The 13460-nt window shown below is 35.9% G+C and overlaps 2 protein-coding genes and 1 pseudogene across 2 annotated transcripts; 1 reads left to right on the top strand and 2 right to left on the bottom strand.

Moving 5' to 3' along the window:
* Nucleotides 1–388: 388 nt before the first annotated feature.
* Nucleotides 389–2428, top strand: LOC109014063 (cytochrome b6-f complex iron-sulfur subunit 1, chloroplastic-like). Its single transcript, XM_018996369.2, has 5 exons — nucleotides 389–592; nucleotides 749–990; nucleotides 1499–1616; nucleotides 1890–2072; nucleotides 2166–2428. The coding sequence occupies exons 1-5, from the start codon at nucleotides 554–556 to the stop codon at nucleotides 2265–2267; spliced, it is 684 nt and encodes a 227-aa protein (XP_018851914.1). The 5' UTR covers nucleotides 389–553; the 3' UTR covers nucleotides 2268–2428.
* Nucleotides 2429–3318: 890 nt separating this feature from the next.
* Nucleotides 3319–8507, bottom strand: LOC109014040 (annotated as a pseudogene).
* Nucleotides 8508–10891: 2384 nt separating this feature from the next.
* On the bottom strand, nucleotides 10892–13058 carry LOC109014052 (transcription factor MYB41-like). The gene is made up of 3 exons (XM_018996360.2): nucleotides 12806–13058; nucleotides 12441–12570; nucleotides 10892–11865 (listed from the first exon to the last, which is right to left on the bottom strand). The coding sequence occupies exons 1-3, from the start codon at nucleotides 12936–12938 to the stop codon at nucleotides 10998–11000; spliced, it is 1131 nt and encodes a 376-aa protein (XP_018851905.1). The 5' UTR covers nucleotides 12939–13058; the 3' UTR covers nucleotides 10892–10997.
* Nucleotides 13059–13460: the final 402 nt, after the last annotated feature.

Here is a 13460-nt window from a genome sequence, read left to right as displayed (position 1 = left end):
TCAATGCATAAATGTATTCGCACTAAATAATCAAGGAGGTTCAAATACATTAACGCTATGGTAAACTTCGTTTTAACTAACAAAGTACTACGGTCCTGTCTCATGTCATTTCATTTTTTTGATAACGTTTGTTCATTTTTTAAAAATAAATAAATAACTTGAGAAAGGGTGATTTTATTTTTTCTTGGACTCGCATAAAATAAGTCGATCTTGGGGAAATTATATCCTTCATATACAAACTAGCATCATTTTTTTTAATTAATCTTACTCGTCAGACGAAAAGTATAAAATCAATCTTTTTTTTTTTTTTCTAAGCAAATCAATCATAATTTTAAACGGACTTGCTCATTTATTTAGGTAGTTCAACAAGCTTCATAAAGGAGATAGGACTTCTAAACACCAACGTTGCATATCTGCAACATGTGGCTCTATGAGACCGTCTTTCTCCGTCAGTCGAATTTTATGCCTTATCTAGAAACTAATATTACATACCTCTCCTCCACATATCTAGTACATCTCCCACCCCCATCTCTCCTCTCTCAAATTCTCTTCCATGGCTGCCTCGACTCTTTCCCCTTCAACCACTTCTCAGGTAAGTACTCGATTCTTCATATACAGTCTAAATTGCATCCTCTTCAATGACTTTACGACTCCTGCAACCAATTAGTGCAGCGACTTGGCTGAAAACTCAAAACATCGATATGATGTCTGAAAATCAAAGCTCAAAGTTGCTCATGTTTGTTTTCAGCTGTGTTCAAGTAAGAATGGATTGTTTTCTTCATCCCAAGCTTTGATGGTGAAGCCCGCAAGAACCCAGTTGGCGAGGAAGGAAACGGGTGTGAAAATTACTTGCCAGGCCACCAGCATTCCAGCCGACCGCGTACCTGACATGGGCAAGAGGGAGCTCATGAATCTGCTTTTGTTAGGGGCTCTTTCTCTTCCCACGGCTGGCATGTTGGTTCCTTACGCTTCCTTTTTCGTCCCACCAGGGTGAGTTCAGTTTTCCTTCTTATTTTAATGTCCAGCCCTAATAAATTTAAGGAATCGTTGGATTTTGCAGATTAGATAAATTGAAATTAAAGTTAAAAATTAAATAAAATATTGATAAAATATTTTTTTAATGTTATATTTATTTTGAGATTTGAAAATATCGAATTGTTTATTTTATTTTATGTAAAAATTTAAAAAAATTATAATAATTAAATGAGATGAGATGAGTTGAATAAAGATAGATAAGTTTACTAGTTATAATTTTTACTCTTCCAAAATATTTAAGAAACTTTATAAACAAAACATACCGTTCAGCTTTCATATTGAAGTGTTGTTGTGTGTATATATATATATATATTCTTGAATCACCTTGAAAATGGTATGTTCCACAGTGCCAAACCTATTTCAATCCAAATCTTGAACTCCATTATAGGACTTCAACGCCAAATTATGATTTCTGCAATTCCTTTGTTTTGATTTTTTACCTTAAGCATGGGAAACTGAACAGGACGGGTGGCGCCGGTGGCGGTACCATAGCAAAGGATGCTCTTGGAAATGATGTCATTGCATCTGATTGGCTTAAGAGCCATGGGCCTGGTGACAGAACCCTAACCCAAGGGTTGAAGGTACGTATCCTATATTTCCTTAGGATATCCATATATTCTCTAAGCAATATAAGCTCTGCAAACTAATGACAAATTAGCCGTTGTAATACCGCTTCATAATCCATGACCATATATCTAACTTATATAGCCAGCACATTCAAATCTATTCTTCTAGTCCAAATAGTCCATTTCTCCTTTTTCAAGAACAAATTTCTTGGTGCTCTTTGCCTACCCAATACATTTTATGAATTTTTCAACACTTATAAGTGATGTCTTAGAAATTCGAAATTGCAGGGAGACCCAACCTACCTTGTTGTGGAAAGTGATAGGAGTCTGGCAACCTATGGCATTAACGCAGTCTGCACACATCTAGGTTGTGTGGTGCCATGGAATGCTGCTGAAAACAAGTTCATCTGCCCTTGCCACGGTTCCCAATACAACTACCAAGGCAAAGTTGTTAGGGGACCTGCTCCTCTGGTATGTCACAAAGTGACTAAGAATCCCTTTCATATGTTCCGTCTCTCTCTCTATCTCTGTGTTAATTGACCTTATACTCTTTATTTGGAACAGTCGTTGGCTCTGGCACATGCAGACATTGATGATGGGAAGGTATTATTTGTTCCGTGGGTTGAAACCGATTTCAGAACAGGCGAGAACCCCTGGTGGGCTTAAACAAAACTCCACCTTCAATAGTTTCCTGAGTCGCCCCGTGTTCATTTGTCAATTCCATCATTGTTAGCTACAATGAAATGTCCAAAATTGAATCATAAATACCTAAAGCACTAAAATCTCTGTTCTTTTGAGTATAACTAAATTGCTTATGTTTATTGTTAGCGAGGCCTTCTTGCTTCTTAGTTTGTTAGTTTTTTTTTTTTTTGGGAAGGGTTGACAGAACTAAATAGACCCAAAAAAATTGACATAGAATTCGGTGGTCCTTGTTGAACTCAACGCATCAATGAACCCATTAACAACAGAGATAAATGTGTCCGTCCGTGTGTACGAATTTGTCCTTGTGTTTTGTGCGTGTTTGAGGAGAAGAAACTTCTGAGCAAGTTCTGCAGACGATTGAGCTGCAAAGACAACAGGGTTCTGGGTGAGCAAGAGAAAGCTCTACATATCCAAGTTGTTCCTCGTGGCCTCTCTCGCTCAAGTCATTTGGGAATGATAAGAGGGAAGGAACACAGTTTTCTGTGGTCATTATCTGACTATATTGATGGAAAGCTCTTGTGTTTGTCGTTATACAATTGCTTAGGCGCTAAATCCGACCTCGAAACCATGTCTTTCTTCTTGGTGGAAGTCACTCAAAACAAATTTTGAAACAAAACTAAAGGAAATGAGCATTGATGAGTCCTGAATCGGAAGGTGAAATAGTCAACGTAGGCTCGTTTGGACAATGTCGTAGGGTTATGAGTAAGGATTGAAAAAATTATAATAAAAATATTTTAAAATTAAAAAATTATTTGTTATAATTTTTATTTTAAAATTTAAGAAAATTAATAATATTTTTTAATATTTTATTTAGAAGTTTGAAAAAATTATATTAGATTTCATATTTAGATAATGATTAGATAAAAAAAAAATTAAAAATTTGAAATTAAAAAATATTTATATTGAAGTGATATTTGAAAATAAAATTACGAGAAGTTTGAGAATATCTCGATACCCAGACCAGGCTTAGTGCTAATAAAAACTTATTTGTATTTTATTTTATTTTATGACTGATATGATCCCATGATAAGCAGCAGAATTGATAGTGCTATTATGGTATGTTTACTTTTATTTTTTAAACTTTTTGTACAAGTCGGGGCCAATATTTTCTGACGCAAAAAGATTAAAAAAAAAATTGCAAGTTAAAGAGGTAGAGCTCCTTTTAGGGGCCCATGAGTTTTTCAATGGTGTCGAAGAGAGAGTCTGCCAAGTCAACTCTAAATAGTAATGAATGCAAAGCTTGTAGCACATCATAATCCGGATCAAGCTTCCGCTGCCATCCCTGCCGGAACGATTCAGTAAATGCAACATAATCAGATTTAATTACCGCATGATGAGTTACAAAAAAATAAAAAAAATAAATTGAAAATGTTATTTCAGGCATCTTGATCTGATAGTAGCCTATGGCATTTTCCTTGCCGCCAAGGCAGAAAGGAAAACATTCGAGGAAGCATGTCTTTGAGTTTGCATTTAAGAAGTCGGGCTATAAAGGACGGGTGAAGGGGTTTACCAAATCTGTCAACTTTATATTTCAAAAACAAGAGTATATAACATGAGGGCGCACAGAAAAGAGGCAGAAAGTACCTCAAGCACCAAAGTGGTTACCATCACAGTACAAATATCCGCATCGATGTTCACCTTATGACGCCTAACTTGCTCCAGCAATTGCTGCATGCAATCCGCAGGGTGGACAACATGGGTGCGCCAGAAATCGAAAGACTTCTCCGCTTCCTGTCAAACCACCACAACCTCTTAAATTTTTTACTGATATTATAGTAATTATGGCAACAACAAGGAGTAGAAGCTTATTTTCAAGGTGAATTTGAACTAACACCTAGAAGTATTACAAAATTAACAGCCTTGAAACTCTCAATGATAGAGTCAAAAGGATCAAATTGCATGGTTTCTATAAGTAATAAAAGTTGCCCTGCCTTCTTGGACATCCCAAGAAACCAGTCATTATAGTTGACTATTAAAACATCGGTACACCCAAGCTTGTGAAGCAAAGGAACTAACATCCATGATACAGGGGTGCCACAACTCATTATTAGTGCAGCAATGACTGCACTCAAATTTTCCTTATATTTAATGTATGAGAAAGAATTCAAGAAGTTGGGAAGTCTATGAAAATGTGATGCATTATAGATCATAAAACCCAAATCACCCATATAACTTTAAAAAGAAATGATAATGATTTGGGCTAGCAAGTGATAATTGTTTGCAAGATGCTTGCATTAACCGGCTATGCCTAGTTCTCATTAATACAATCCTTATTTATAGCTAAAAAAAAAGATTCTTGCATTGACCAGAAATAAGCTTCCAGTTTTTTATTTTTTCTTTTTTTAGGAACTAAAAGTTACTTCCACCCAAAAGCTATGTAACAGATGCATTACCTCAATGAAAGCCCTTGGATTTGGGCAGTTTTGTTGTTTAGACAATCTAAGTGTACACTCGGCAGCAGTCCGACCATCTTGAAGTGCTACAGCCTTGAAGAAATCCAGTAGATTCACTCGATCCTTCTTTGAAAGTTCAGCAGTCAAGCCTACATCAAGGAGAATGACTAGAGGCTTTGATCTAAAGATCTGCTTATGTGATGGTTTGCTATGCGTTACTCGGACAAGAATATTTCCAGGATGCATGTCCGCATGGATAAAATTGTCTACCTGAAGTAGAAAATAATTTCTCAGCATAATACACTCAACTACCTCACTCACGCGACATCTAATTTCATAAAGAGAATTTATAATTGGCATCGCCAGCTACATTTCAAGACAGTTACAATCTTGATGGCTGACAATTCCATCTAAAGGAGGATGGTACATGATTCAAGAGTTGAAGTGCCAAAATAAGGTTCCCTCATTCACGACTCTCATGCACGGCTTGAATGAACTAAGTTCCCAATAATAAATCACATCTAATTTCATAAAGAGAATTTATAATTGGCAACGCCAACTACATTTCAAGACAGTTATAATCTTGATGGGTGAAAATTCCATCTAAAGGAGGATGGTACATGATACAAGTGTTGAAGTGAGGAAATAAGGTTCCCTTACTCACGACTCTCTCATTCATGGCTTGAATGAACTAAGTTCCCAATAATGAATCGCATGCTTTTTATCATTCACTTGCACAGGTATTCATGCAGCTACTACAGCTGTATCCTATCATCATGGGTTCTAGGGTGAACTCATGGAAAGATTTTCATTTAAAAATCTTTAAAGTTTCCAGGACAAATGCAGAATACAAATAGAACCACTAAATCAACTAAAACATTTAGAACCATGAGTTACCGGGAGAGGTATGAAAGAAAAGGGAAAAAAAAGAGTTGCAAATAATATACGATACCAAAAGCATCTTTAGAAGTGCTTGAGTTCCAATTTGAGCAAGGGCACTTTTAATCTGTTCATGTCCTTCAAGCTCTTCAACATAATGCAGAACACTTTCACCTTGTTCATAGGTTTCCACTAAAACAGATGGGTGCACCAGGGGGTATAGAGGCTTTGGAAATGAGACATCCTTCCATCTTCGGAAATTATAAATAAAGCGACTCAGGTGAGCAGCTTCCCTTGAAAGATCAACCTGAGATATCATAAAAACACCAAATTGCTGTACGCTTTCATCCAATTTCAACCATTTCAAAGTAGGGATAAACCTAGAAATTTTTGCCACGAAATTAATTATCATAAAATCCCTTCTAATTGCTTCGCCAACACCTGGATGTCGAACCTTTACAGCAACAACAATAGGTTTGATCTTCTGACCGGGATATCTGTATTTCAGTGTAGCTTGATGAACTTGAGCAACACTTCCTGATGCCACAGGTTTCTCATCAAAATTTTCAAAGATTTCGGACAGCCTTCAACGAAATGCCCTTTCAATGGTTCTTTTGGTGAATGAAAAACTATGTGCTGGTGCATTGGCATGAAGTTTTGCAAGTTTACACAAATCTCTGGGGAAGAGATCGGGTCTTGTTGCAGCCCATTGACCCCATTTTATAAATGCTGGGCCTGCTTTTTCTAGTGTAAGATGGACAATGTGGAGCCATCTTTTCCTAAACTCAACACCAAGGGAATCCACAAAAGGAGCCATAGTTATGCAGGGTGAGAACAAAATTGCTAAGTATATAGCTCTGAGAAACAAGATAAAACCCTCCAGTACTGAATATACAAATGAGGTCAGATAAACACGTCCATCTTCAGCATGCATATACAAGGTATCCCTTGTTGGCAAGTATTCTGCCTCTGCCCATGTTTGTCGTGTCCAAACAAGCTCTCCAATTATGATAGCAATAACACCAGGGGCAACTAGATTTGATCGGGTCAAAGCCAGGCTCACTGCACATGCAATCAGACTTATCGGTGGTAAAGCTGGCCCATTGTTGGAACATGCAGAGGAAAACCTTCTCCAAGCAATTCGCAGCTGGTGAGAGATTGTCTTACTCATTGGAAGGCCATAGAAGTTTATGTAATCACTACTGTGTAAGAAGATCTTATTTTTTGCTTTATATAATGCAAAAGGAGAAGGTACTCTAAAAGAAAATCTATGCTGGGAGATTTTTCTGCTTAGCGAATAATAGGTGCAAAGGATATTATATCCCTCCCCACTATTTACTGCAAAGCAGCTGGTTTTCAGATTTGGGAAGAGTGAGTGTGCAATCCTCCTAACATTTCCATAGGTCCAAAAACTGCACATTCAACAATGTATTCAGAACTCCATCATGCTCAAAGATAACAAAGATAATAGTATATGACAGGCATGAACCTGAAAATTAACATTTTGTTTACAATTCTTTAGAAAAACCCTGAACATTAACATAAAAAAATAACTATAATTATGCCTGTTATGCAGATTTTTAGGGATGTGCTTAAAGATGAGTGAAGAATGATCAAGATATAGTCTTATTTATAACCTCATATGGTGCAATATATTTTAGCACTTACTGGTTGCTTCAAGACAAGGACTTAATAGTCTTTCGACTCTTTTCACTTAACCTTTTTAGTTTCTTGAGTCCATACATCTCGGGGGGCTAATGGAAAACTTGCCCCTACAACCCTATTCATGGTGAAGGCAATACAGCAGAACTGCTCCACTGACAAACAGCATAAGTGATTATTATCTAGAGAATATTTACCAGATTGTGAATATACCAGCTTCCTTCAGATAATTTATGCAAACTCTTCTACAAAACAAATTACTAATATCACCTTTACAGTTACAAGTGTCATTTAACAACGTGTGTCAATTAATTTTCTTGATCGCATCAAATGTACCCGCTTCCTTCAGATGATACGTGCGATGATTTCTACAATGCAGCTTACAAAACAGTACTTTTGCAGTTACATACCTCAATCGACACCGTTCACAATTTCTTCTACTAAGCACATTCAGAATCAAAACAAAAGGAATACATGAGCGAGCTAGTTTAAACTAAGCTTAAAAGCTGTTCACATCGAAAACACATATCAAAGGGGCACGCAATCCTCTCAGGAAGGACACAACTCTAACTACATTGAAGTAATGTCTTAACAGCAACTTAAAGCAAAATTTTCTCCACCTATAGCTATGCACTTGCGCAAATGACGGGGAAATCTGACGAACACCAATTCTCACTGATACACACCAATAACAGAGCATAAGATTACTTGATCGAAAATCTTTCTTTCGAAATAAAGTTAGAAATTCCTCGACTACTCTTCGTTTGGCTGATGATAAGATGGAAGGAAAATGAAGGAGTTTATTATTTAAAGGCTGACTTTTCTCATGATTGGAGCAAAAATTCTCCAAAAGATAAAGTTAAAGACTGATATAACAACTTGCCCAATAAGAGGTGGACTTCTCAATTCAGCATTAAATATTGTCATTTTTTTCTAGTTCCTCACTTTGCACAAACAGAGCGCAACAAACTTAGAGAGAGTTCTAGAAGCTAAAGACCTGGACATGGCGATGGTTTCGGGATTGGAGCTTGTACTCTGAAATACGCAGCTGGCACAGTACAGTCACTGGCCGACGTGGCCGTCATTTTTCCGAAACAGTCATCGGCGCTGGCCGCGTCCTAGCAATCGCCGCCTCGATTGGTGGCGCACGGTCTTCTTTGTGGTGGTGTGTGTGTGAGCGTCTCACTCTCAGACTGAGGCAGATGTCACTGAGAGGGAATCTGACCAAGCCTGGTGGTCAATGGCAGTGTGGCACACCTACTTTTGCCGTGCTTGTTCTCCTCGTAAAAGAGCAAAGTAACGATACAAATTCTAAATAAATAAATTTATATAAAATTTTTATAAAAAAATAAGTTTTATTAATAAAAAATAATTTTTTTATATTTATTTTTAAGATAGAATCTAATTTTTTATAAAAATTTGTATGAAATTTATTTATTTAAGATTTGTATAAATCATTTTTTTAAAAAAAAAATCATTATGTTTTTATTATTATTATTATTATTATTTAAAATAATTTGGCATACAAAGGGAGATTCGAATATTCCACCCTAAGCTTTGACAAAGTTGTATTTTTAAAATTTAAATTAAAAACGTTATGCGGAATAATATTTTTTTAAAAAAATATCAAAATAATTTTTATACCAAAAAAAACTATTTGAGATTATGTAATTTTTAACTTATTTAAAATTAAAAATAATTTGATACATAACACTTAAATAACTTAAATTTTTTATTAAATAGATTTTATATTTATTTAAATACTTTTTAAGATTCTTACCGCAATCCAAACAAGCCCAAGTGTTATCCACTCAATTCTTGAAATGAGTAATCCTTGGGCTATAACTCAATGTAACACTTGCAGTTTTTTATTTTTATTTTTATTTTATTTTACATGTAACACTTGAAGTGAAATTTATTCCATTTTCTAATAAGTTCGAGCATCATTAATTTGATAAACATTCATATCAATAATATGTTTGTTAATACACGAACCTGTCATACAAGTCTTCGTATTTTCGTCTGTCATAAGTTGTAAATTCTGATGTTTTCAATTAGTTTGAGAATGTGTATGAATTATTAAACTTGAAAGTGGGGGCATTGTATCAATTATGAAGAATATTAGATTATTAGATCCTCGACATTCCTTTGACAGGGTGGACATCAATACACATTAAGGAGATGGCAATGAGACAGAGAGGTATTGGAGATTGAGGACCTGACCATACTTCAAATTGGACAATGAAAGTTCTGCGATGTGGCCCAATATCGTCGAGTATTCGTGGGCTTACCTTTTACTTTTTGTCTTCCTCGACATTTGTGGGCCTTATATTCGAAGGATACATATAATGTAGCCTGTGCAAATTAATTAATTGTTCAATAAATATTATATGACTAATTTTATATACTTATATATCTTAATTTCTTCGGGTTGAATTTTTTACGTTTAAATAAAACTTGAAAAAAGCTCAATTCAATAGATACCATATATCCGAATTAATTATTCACATGATGATCAACGGATATTTTTCATTTCGGATATTTTGGATGATATTAGGTTAGCTTGATCATCTTCCTACCTAGCTAGCTCGCCCTTCGAATGAAGTGCTTGTCAAAATCTTAGATCCATAGCTAGAAACCATAGTTATAGCCATGGTAGCAAACCAAACCTAGGCCACGGTCTGATCACGTACGCAACCATAATAATCACCTCTGTCGTAAGAAACGTGCCAGCCGCCCTATATATAATATATATAGCCTGATCAGCTCGAATATAATATAGCAGCGGCTCCGGGAACTCACATGTACATTGTCGTCGGGTCTAATTCGGGTTTGCTTAAGTTCGTCAGCATTAATGTGAGCAAACGAGCGTAGAGGTTAAACCGTGGACGGAACTCCCAAACTTCCTTTTCAGCGTTTTAATTAGGAGTTGACTCTTGGGCTCAGTCTAAACACTTTCGCCTCATTTAGTACATGGTATCAATATAAGGTATTTTTTCTATCTCTTCAAGCTTTTAGACTTGTTGGACTGACAATAATTATACATTTCTCACTCAAAACATAATATAATAATATTCCTGCATGGATGATTAAATTATCATACATAGTTGAGAAATGGAAATATATTAATTTAATTTTTTAATTTATATTTATTTAATACTCTCTTTACGTGAATCCGATTACTCTTCCTTAATAATTCTATCCGGCCAATTATAAATATATATAATAATCAATTGAAATGAGGATCAGGTGGAAGTTAGGGTCGAAAAACTCAAAATCTCAACTCTAATATCTGCATGTTAGACACCAATTATTCTAAAGGTTTATCTTAAATTAATATGTAAGTTTCAAACTTTTATTCTACCAGTACTTATGTTGCAAAGGCAATCTTTGATACTGATGCTAATTTCTACAGTGAAGTTTTGGCCAAATGCATGCAACGTGAGCCACACGCACCAACGCGTATAATATATGCATGGTTCTGCATTGAAAAGAAAGATAGGAAGAATAAATATATAAGCATATAAGACAAACTAAAATGATTTTATATATGAAACTCCAAGGATGGAGAAAGAATGCATATTCATTAGTATCGATCGTATGTTGACGCGCGCTGTCATGCAGATTACAACTAAGATCCCAACCAAAACATGCACTAGAAGCAGAATAAATATATATATATATATATATATATATGAAAATGTGATCAGCTCGATGCAGTTGCAAAGTACTGCAGCTTGAAGTACGTAGGCCTATTGTCTTACATACGCAGTCCACTGGCATTTAAGCTATTTGGTATATTATACATCAAAGAATTGCTGCAGTAACTATCCTCATATTCAGTGCTGCAGTTGGCATAGCTGGTAGCAGCCGATGAATTTAAGGGAGTGGAACTAGATGAAGGTGTTGTTATGAATGAGTCAAAACTGAAACTTGGTATCCGCTCGATATTGTTTGAGTGTAAAACATGGTTTTCTGAGTTAGGGTCAATAATGGAGTCGAACTCTGGAAAATTAGGAATATCACCCATGGCTAAATGATCAGGACGCTCTCCAATATTTGGCCACAAATTTGGTAGAGAGTTTTGGGAGCCAAAATAAGCAAGGTTTGGTGAGAGTTGCTCCATTTTGGCTTGTGTGAGCTGGGGTACTTCGCTTTGAAATGGAGCACTTAGAGTGCTTGATGCTGCACAGTGTTGAATTTCTTGGATTGGTCGGCTGTGGAGCTGGTTTGCTTGTCCAGAATAAATTGTGCTTGGCTGAATTGGTTGGGAGGACTGGAACTGATGATTTCCAACTAGGGTATTGTCAAATTGGTTTTGCTGGAGATATTGACAAGTATTCATGTCCGATGTTTTGCGTTGGGATGACAAGTTGAAAGCTGTGACTAGATTTTGAATATTCGGGTTCGCAAAAGGTCCGATCCCAAGCAAACTTGGTAGATTGAGTTGAGATGAGTGGTAGAGAGATGAGCTCAGAATCGAGGAGAGTTCGAGAAGATCAAGGCGTGGGGTATGAGTAACTGGATCGATTCCCATTCTCGCCAGCCTCTTTCTGATGTGGGTGTTCCAATAGTTCTTTATCTCGTTATCCGTTCTTCCCGGCAAGTGGGCAGCAATGGCGGACCACCTTCGATAAAGCGCAGAAAGAAACGTTAATTAGAAAACATGGAAAAACACGATTATTGGATGAAAATTACAAGAACCAAGGAAATTACAAAAAGTTTTAAATTAATTTGTATCCTAAAACATAATTAATTAAGTTTTATTTTACGCTTTCAAGTTAAGATTCGACCATAAAAGTGAACAGTATAGTTATACCCTAATATAAAACTCCAATAAACTTATCCCCTTAAAAAAATTAAAATAATAAAAAGAAAAAGAAAAAAGAAAGTCATATATACGAAACTCATATTTGAGCGCACTAAAACTTTTAATACTTGTCACGAGTTCTGGCCTCATGTTGTCATCATTGACCAGCTTGCACACATGATCTAAAGCTCATACAATTTAAAAGCTACCCAAAACAAGAAGTCCAAGAGGCAGGTATTTTTATTTTTTAATAAGCATTTATCGATTGCATATTTAGCATCTTAAAATCTTAAAATCTTCTGTACTTTTATTGCTTATTATAATAAGCAAATAAATGAGCGTGGAAACACAGAAAGTTTGTTGAAATTAAAGCGAGCGAATGAATGTACTCACTTGTTTCCCAAAACACAGTGCAGTTGTATTATGGTCTCCTCTTCTTCAAATGAAAACCTCCCTCTCTTGATGTCAGGTCTCAAATAGTTTGTCCAGCGAAGCCGGCAACTCTTTCCACATCTTTTTAGACCTGATACACAAATGACGACAAACGAAAAACCCACCATTTTATCATCGTAAACTGAAAGAAGCAATAATTCAGCCATGAAACCTACAATAATTCAGCCATGAAACCTACAGATGGAGTTAAAAGCAGAAGAAAGCTACAAATTAAACAACTGGGAATCAAATTATCTTTTCACTTAATTTCAACAATATTATTCATGAGTTTCTAATAAAAATAGCGAATTCAGTATTATTTGCACCTGCATTCTTCGGAAGGATTCGCCATCTACCGTGCCCATGCTTCTGAATATAATCAATCAGTTTCTGATCTTCTTCTGCAGTCCATGGGCCTTTCTTCAGTCCATCTTTGTCACAACAAGGAGGTTTTCCCATTGTATCTTCACAAAAGTTTGTGATAAATACTCGCACAGATCTAAGATCAGTGTGTTTCCGTCTATATTTGGAGAGAGACACGGAGGGAGCTAAGAGATTATGAGCTCTAACTGGAAAACAAGTGTTGCTGTAGGTAACCTGTGTTACGTATATATAAATACTAAAGGAGGAAGGTGAGGTAAGAAAAGTCAATGGGATTCGGTACCAGCTTTTTTACTCTTTAAGAGACGTGTCTTGTTCTGTGGAAAAAATTCCAGGCGCAGTCACGATTTCTTTTCTCACTTTCTCTTCCTCTCATCTAAATTATATTAAATGCCAAGCAAATTCTACTCTCGTAATCAGTGAGATCAGAGAAGAACATTTTTGACCTTAAGGTAACGCAAATATGGTAATTAACCATCGTAAATTGTCATTTATGTGTATCATGATGTGGCAATATGCTATTGGCTGTAGTGGGAAAACATTGAAACCCGTATGGCATGCAGCAGATGTTAGCTCCTCATCTGATCTGCCTCCATTCTT

Source organism: Juglans regia, chromosome 2 (genome assembly GCF_001411555.2).
Source record: "Juglans regia cultivar Chandler chromosome 2, Walnut 2.0, whole genome shotgun sequence".
Taxonomy (NCBI): Eukaryota; Viridiplantae; Streptophyta; class Magnoliopsida; order Fagales; family Juglandaceae; genus Juglans; species Juglans regia.
Note: the sequence above shows the minus strand (reverse complement) of the source record. Positions and strands in the feature narration are given on the sequence as shown.

Bases quoted from the DNA above. Each gene is read 5' to 3' on its own strand.
- LOC109014052 (XM_018996360.2), bottom strand. From the start codon at position 12,938: ATGGGAAAACCTCCTTGTTGTGACAAAGATGGACTGAAGAAAGGCCCA. The intron at 12,571-12,805 runs GTGCAAATAATA...TTTGTGTATCAG, and splicing joins AATCCTTCCGAAGAATGCAG to GTCTAAAAAGATGTGGAAAG. The intron at 11,866-12,440 runs GTGAGTACATTC...GCTTTATCGAAG, and splicing joins CACTGTGTTTTGGGAAACAA to GTGGTCCGCCATTGCTGCCC.
- LOC109014063 (XM_018996369.2), top strand. From the start codon at position 554: ATGGCTGCCTCGACTCTTTCCCCTTCAACCACTTCTCAG. The intron at 991-1,498 runs GTGAGTTCAGTT...GAAACTGAACAG, and splicing joins TCCTTTTTCGTCCCACCAGG to GACGGGTGGCGCCGGTGGCG. The intron at 2,073-2,165 runs GTATGTCACAAA...TATTTGGAACAG, and splicing joins TTAGGGGACCTGCTCCTCTG to TCGTTGGCTCTGGCACATGC.